Genomic DNA, 7,288 nt, shown 5'->3' with positions numbered 1-7,288 from the left:
TGGCCAGGTGGCAAATGAAGTACAGTGTAATTGCTGAGACGGACCTAGACAGACCCTTCTGTTCTTGCCCAATAACTGGGAATGTTTAAGAATCCACTGCTATTTATGCTCTGTGTCCTGTGCGCTTTTTCTCTTCAGTCCCATGAAATGAAAAATATATTGATATGGATATAGTTCCTGGGGTCTACCACACCCTGCTGAGCAGTTTAGCTCCTGTGAAGGAGCCTCTACTATGGAACGTCATCCTGTACGAGATAACCATGCTATGCCAAGTGGCACTGGCGTATAAAAAATACAGGCTCTGTAGATGGGAAGAATTAAGAATTAACTTACCATGTGGAAGTCCTCCACTTGTACGTAATGTTCAACCAGAAATCCCAAGACATCGCCGTGACGGATGGCGTTGTCAAAATCTTGTTCAGCTAGGAGAAGTTCACACTGTCTGACTGCTTCTTTGGGATCTTCAGAGTAAACTCTAGTAAAGAGCAAAAGGAAACTGTTAACAGTCTGGGGGAGAGCATTCGGCGTGTCATGTGAAGAACAGGGAAGATTTTTTTTTACTGTGTTACGTTTCATAATCGCCTTTCTGGCTACACTTTCCTTGGTCTATACACTTGCTTATATTTCAGGTTACATTTTCATCTTTAATGTCAACAGCACTTTTAAAAAACACATAATGGTTTCCCTGCTAGAAAACTGTTAACAGCAGCTTTTAGCAGCGAGTCTGCAAATTATTTATTAAACTGTAGGTACAGCTTTTCTTCTTGTCTGGTATTTCTGTCGTTAGTTTACATGCTCTGAATACTGCAGCTCACCTCCGAGCGTGGACGAATCGCTTAATCAGGGTCATCTTGCTTTGCAAAAGTGCTAGTTTGCTTTCCTGTTCCAGAGGGCTTCTAGTCTTTGCTTTTGAAAGGCACTTATATGCTTCTGTCAGTGCTCCTTGTGCTTTCTCATAGTTCTGATACTCATCGATTTCTACCTGCAAGGGGAGAAATGAGATGAACGTTTTGCTCCAGAGCTAACAAACCAAACAGCTTTAGCAGTCACAGAAGGGGGATGCACCTGAGCACATGCATCATAGAAACCTGCCAACAGGTCAAGGGCCCTTCCTTTAGTGTAGAAGCTAATGATGTTCTTCATAATCTCGGGGTCCTTGCACCAATCCAGTGATTGTAGATAGTTGGCTGCCATGATATAAATCTCTCTCTGTCTGGAAACTCCCGCAAAGAAGACAATTTTCTCAGTATCTCCAGATTTCAGCAGTGCCCTCATCGCCTAGCAATGGAAAGGGGGGCATGGGGGAAGAGGGGGAAAAAATATCAGCGTGAATGCAAAAACACAAGCTATACTAAGATGGCTAGGGATCCTCCTCTGGATAGTCTACTGCATGAAGACTGTTCCAAGATTTACTTCTCAAAATACCCTTGTTTTGAGAAATCTTAAGGAGGTAATAGGCTCAGCCTCTCCAGCTTTTTTTTTCCTACGTATCCAGGCTGACCTTTAACTTGTTTCCTGCTTGCGTGTATTTCTTGGTTGCCATGTGGTAATTGCCTTGTCTCATGCAGCAATCGGCAATTTGCTCCAACAGCTCTCTCCGGGACTCCTCAGAGAGGTCCTTGGAGTCTTTAGAGACCGTCATCTTCTCAGCCATCTCCTCTGTGATGGTCAGGTTCTGCTTCAGGCAAAGCTGCAGAGCTTCACGGTACTAAGGGAAGCGAGAAAGCAAGGAGATGTTGCAAACACTATAGTGATACTTCACGTTGCTCGTGGTGTAACCTACAGAAATTAGCTCTATGAAGGCACAAATGCTAGCAGCTGTGGATGCTCTGTCTAGAATGTTGTTGGGTAGTTAAGCATCCCGACATCAACTCCTGTTCAAGCACACGCTGTCTCATTTTGTTCACTAAGAATGCATTTGTTCTTCCACGAAGGCCATTGTTTCTCACCTGTTTTCTCAGCGGACACTAATGCGGCACTGAAGATTCGTCCATTTCGTCTCTTTGAACATGACATTCTCAGAGACGTACCAGTCACATTTATTAGGCATGACGGATTATATTAAGGTTTTCAGCAAATACAAATAAAATCAATACAGGCATTTGAAAGATTTTATTAAATATTTTGCTACTTCCCATATAGGAACAAATTATGAGTAGAATATATAATAGCTTTTAGCCCAGAAAGGGGCTACTGTACCCTTGCAAAACACGGAAGAAAGCAAGACACAGGCGCTCATTAAAGAGGAGGGAGTGCAGGACTGCTTTGGTACCCAGCATTTTTGGTAAGGCTGAGTTGCCAGCATAACAATGAGGGCGAGGCAGACGTGTAAAAGTTTAGGTGCGAAATGAAGCGCCTTAGCTACGTTGGTGGTATGACAAGAGGGACAGCATTCGGGGTTTTTTGACTGATGATGTTATAATTTCCCTGTCTCTCAATATGTTAGTTTAGAGAGTAGGAGTTTTTCTTTTCCCAAGAGTGCAAAATCTGCAGGTTTTAAGCCAGAAATAAGACAAAAAGTCAGGAATCCATTTCTGGAGTTGAGCCCAGTGGGCTACCACCCCATGAGTCACTGGCATGAGAGGAAACATTAAACCTTAACAAAGATAAATGTATGTGCATGCACACACACACTTGTTGTGCTCCTCTTTACCTGTGCGTGGAGGGACCAGAGAAGCTAGAGCTTACCTTTTTGGCTGTTAGTAACAACTCCATTGCTTTCTCATACTGAGCGTGTTCAATAAAAAAATCAGAACAGCGGGCTAGCAGAGCTGGGTCTGAGTGCTCATCCAGGTCTTCAGCAATTAGCTGTAGGGCCCCAAACTGCTGTGTGGCAAAGGCTAGCTCCAGTGCTTTGGAGAAATGTCCTGCCTGCAAAATTAAGAATGAGTCTTTAAAGACTAGAATAAACACTGCAGAATCAGTTTACAGGATACCCTAGAGTGGAGTAATAAAGCATTACCCGCCATGAAGAAATGAGTAATAAACTTATAGTAAAAACTACAGTTGATTTAATGTTCCTCTGTGTCCTGGTTTCGGCTGGGATAGAGTTAATTTCCTTCCTAGCAGCTGGTACAGTGCTGTGGTTTGGATTTAGGATGAGAACAATGTTGATAACACACCGATGTTTTAGTTGTTGCTGAGCAGTGCTTATACTAAGTAAGTCAAGGACTTTGCAGCTTCCCATGCCCTGCCAGCATGGGCATCGGTCGGCGGGTGGTGAGCAATTGCGCTGTGCGCTTTGTGCTTTGTGTATTCTTCTATTATTACTACTACTACTTTATTTTATTACAATTTGTTTTTATCTTTTATCTGGGCATCGGTCGGCGGGTGGTGAGCAATTGCGCTGTGCATCACTTGCTTTGTGTATTCTTCTATTATTACTACTACTACTTTATTTTATTACAATTATTAAACTGTTTTTATCTCAACCCATGAGTTTTCTTACTTTTACTCTTCCGATTTTCTCTCCCATCCCACTGGGGTGGGGAGAGTGAGTGAGCGGCTGGGTGGGGCTCAAGTTGCTGGCTGAGGTTAAACCACGACACTTTGCTGTAGGAACCGCTTCAGTTTAAAGTTTGGTATTTTTTACTACAAAGACATTTACCTTGTGGTATAACATGACAGCTCGGTCCATTTGCTCCCCCTTTTCCTCATAATAGCATGCTGCCTCTATCATGTCTTCCGGAGAGCTCAGAAGAGCCAGATTCATCAGCTGATCATCTAAATTGTTCTCCTATTCAAAAGCAAAGATTTGGCTCTAGGTACGCAGCAAACAGATTTCATAATTCTGTCTTCTGGCAAGCCTATAGCTTCACACTGTCACACAGTAGCCCACCAACCCCCCTTCTGTGTAAAACCTATACCAACCCAAGTAACTTTGAGCTGCAACAATGATAATTTCTTTCAGGCAGTTTTCTGTTGAGATACACAAGAAAATAATGTCCCATACAACCAAGCCTGTACTGATGCATCTTTTGTAGACGATGCAGGCAGAAACTGGGAGCATCTTCATAGTGGGCTCCGTATGAGCAAGAAACATCTCACAAGAGAGAATGGGCACAAACAGCTTGTACCGCTTTCATTCTGTATGCTGCCTAAGGATAGAATCCTACTTTGCTTTTGGACATAAGTGTACCTCTTCACATACCTTACACAAGCGGATGGCGTTGTTAAATGCCTGGGCCCTGGTGTAGAAATGTACAGCCTGCTTGATTTCATCCTGACTCTCATACTGGCGGGCCAAGTGATAGGATGCTGCCCAATTCCCCGTTTCGTTTGCTATTTCAGCAGCCTTGAAAACGAAATTATATAGCTTTACTTTGTGCCCATACTCATCCCAGGAATGAGAATTCTCTGGAAGCAGATGATGGGAGCAGGCTGCCTTACCTTCTGAATGTTGCCCTGAAAGCAGTGGACACGGACTAGGGAAAAATAATCCTGAGCCAGTGCATAGTATTTTAGCGCAGATTCCATATCCGATTGGCTCTCCAGATACTGTGCCCACCATTTCCACAGGCTCCTAGAAAAGCAACAATATTAACTGCAGTAACAAGAATTGCCAGAGACTGCATTTTTCACTCCTGGAGATCTTGATCTCAAGACTAGATACATTTTTTTAGAATGTAGACAAGGCTTTACCCCAACTCAAGGGTGATGTTCAAAGGTCTGCACTACAAGGGAGTTCAGCCTAGGTATCTAATGTGGCAGCATAATCCTGAAAAGCTGTAGGAGGATCATAATGGATAAGGCAGTGGCTGAACTTGCGGCTGAGAGGATTCCTACTCCTCCTTCCCTGCTCTCTTCACAAGTTGTATTTCAGACCTGAAAGTCCCATTCGGGAGAAGGAACAAGCATAGCACTGACTTGTCTTTCATCTTGTTGATGTAGTTCTCCAGGGCTTGTAAGTCTTCAGAGAGCATTCGGGGTACCTCGAACCTATGTGTGTCTGACTTCTCATAGCTGTAGAGAAAAAGAACACATTCGATGTGAAATGACTACCTCCTTATTAGCTCACTTCCTGTGTAAAAAAATCCATTTAATGTTGTTTGACAGCTATAGAGTGACAACACTGGTAACACTGCTTCATTTATATTATTACATTCACTGTAAGGCCAGTTGCAGTCTGCTAGCACCATCAAAAATAAAAAGGTCGACGGTCCTGCAAGGCACCTGGAATCAGGGAGGCAATGTGATCGCAGAACAGTAAATACTTTAAAAGTGCCAGTGATGGCCCAAAGAAATAGCCCGGAAAGCTCCCCAAACATTAAGCACATCCCTGTGCAACTGGCTGAAAAGGTCACAAGAGCCCTGGGCTCCTCAGCTTGCCTAGTCCTTCTGCCATCCACTGCCACTTCAGCCTCTTCTCCACTACCGGGAGATCACTGCACTTACACCACCATCCACCGTTAGAGCCTCTCCTCACCACCCTGCCCACCTTGCTCATCTAATGGGTCTGTCTGATCACATCAGAGCTCTACTTTGACTCTGAACAGTAGTGACCTTATTATATTATTATTATATTGCAAGGCTTCATATAGTAAAACTCATACAAAAACAAGATTTCAAACAACAAATACAACACATTAAAAATCACCTCCCTTAACTTCTCTAGGGACTCATCAATCACAGGAGAGGACCAGGCGCCAGAAGCACCCAAGTCAGACTAAATTCTACCACAGCAGTTGTGTCTGGGACTTTCAGGAGAAGTAAACAAGTGGTTTTGTCATGGAAAAGGAAGGAAAAGAGGGCAGTGGTCTTCCAGAGACAAGTACAGAACTGGGGTTCAACTATTGGCCCCCGACAAGACACTTAACCTTTCCAACGCTATTAGCCTGGGAGGGTGCTGGGAAGTTTATTGTAACAATGCTTTCACTCCGTGAGATAGAAAGCACCAGAAATGGGAAAAGACTTTAATTAATTATTAGCAGTCATCACCAGACATCCTCCTTAGCCTGCTCCCAGTCTTCACAGGAGAACAAGGCTCCAAATCCCCTGGGAGCCACAGGCTGGTGCTTACTGGGCGAGTGCAAGACTGTGCTCTCCGGTTGCCTCCAGGTGCTTAGCGTAGTTGTAGTACGTGGTGCGTAGGTGAACCCGATCGTGAGCTTCTGCTGTTTCGATGGCTTTCTGCCACTGGTTTGAGGCTTGATAGAACTTGTTCAGGAGGTCGTAGCGTTTGCAAGCCTTGTACAGTCGCTCCGCATCCTCCTGGAAGGAGAGCATACAAACACCTCGTTAGCTCCGACCGGTGTTTCGTAGGTGTCCTTCACAACAGACACTGCACTTCTGAGTAGTTTATTAGTGCAGGTCATTGTAATGCAATTAAAGTAACAATAATTCAGGCAGGGGGTTTAACCAACTAAATATACGTAGCCTGGAATAGCACATTACTGGGAAACAGGATGTTTATGTGAAAATAAGGAAAGCACTCAGATCCTGGCATTTACTGTACAGTATCAACTGGGGGTGATATGAGCAAGCCATCAACAATTAAACGCTGTCATCAGGAGCGTAAACCATTTCAGAAAGGGGAGATATGCTCATGTGGGGCTACAGTTAATGGCCACGCTGCCTACCCAGAGGTGAGGTCCGGGAGACAGTCCTAGGCACTAGGGGTTTTGGCAAGAAGGCGTTATGTGCCAGGGGACCCCCTGCGACCTCCGAGCAGGTCTCAGAGGTAGCAATGCTGTTCGTGGATAACTGGGAATAAACGGTGTTAATTTAAGACAGAATTAGAACAGGAGGATTTTGCCGATGCTGACGCAAGGGCAAGCAAATTTGGAACTATTATTTTTATGCTTTGAGAGGTACTCCTGTGGAAGGAGCATTTTCCTGCTCCACCCAACTGCTGTCCAGCTGAACACTATATTTAGTAAATTGAGATTATCTGTCCAAGACAGAAAAATAGTTTCTGTCTCTTATTGTTTCAAATTCAAAAAAGCATAGAAAGTAGAGATGGAAGATGCCTGCACTATGATTCTGTATAAGATGAAAAAAAGCAACAGAACTGCATTCGTTTTGCTACAGTTCCCCTCTGCCTCTCCAAATAGATCTAAATATCCAAAATAAGGAGTGTTGACACTTTTCAGCCTCATAGCTTTCTCTGCCAGGAAGCTTTTCCAAACATTTAGTTGGAATTTTCCTTTTCTTCTTCACTTTAATTCAGAATAGTTCCTCTATCTCTCTAGCATTTATACTCTTAAAATTGCTGTAGCTTCATAGAATCATAGAATAGCTTGGGTTGGAAGGTCATCTAGTCCACCCCCCCTGCCGTGGGCAGGGACAT

The 7,288-nt window shown here is 43.9% G+C and overlaps 1 protein-coding gene across 1 annotated transcript in view; it reads right to left on the bottom strand.

Moving 5' to 3' along the window:
- Positions 1–7,288, bottom strand: part of IFT140 (intraflagellar transport 140) — a 96,388-nt gene that overhangs the window by 876 nt on the left and 88,224 nt on the right. The window contains exons 20-29 of the mRNA XM_019471494.1: positions 6,020–6,210; positions 4,867–4,962; positions 4,390–4,522; positions 4,151–4,294; positions 3,608–3,736; positions 2,689–2,871; positions 1,502–1,708; positions 1,066–1,278; positions 816–982; positions 334–475 (exon numbers count right to left, since the gene is read on the bottom strand). Coding sequence (XP_019327039.1) covers positions 334–475; positions 816–982; positions 1,066–1,278; positions 1,502–1,708; positions 2,689–2,871; positions 3,608–3,736; positions 4,151–4,294; positions 4,390–4,522; positions 4,867–4,962; positions 6,020–6,210 — 1,605 coding nt within the window. The remainder of the gene's footprint in view (positions 1–333; positions 476–815; positions 983–1,065; positions 1,279–1,501; positions 1,709–2,688; positions 2,872–3,607; positions 3,737–4,150; positions 4,295–4,389; positions 4,523–4,866; positions 4,963–6,019; positions 6,211–7,288) is intronic.

The sequence above is a fragment of the Aptenodytes forsteri genome, unplaced genomic scaffold, assembly GCF_000699145.1.
Source record: "Aptenodytes forsteri isolate BGI_AS27 unplaced genomic scaffold, ASM69914v1 Scaffold26, whole genome shotgun sequence".
Taxonomy (NCBI): Eukaryota; Metazoa; Chordata; class Aves; order Sphenisciformes; family Spheniscidae; genus Aptenodytes; species Aptenodytes forsteri.
Note: the sequence above shows the minus strand (reverse complement) of the source record. Positions and strands in the feature narration are given on the sequence as shown.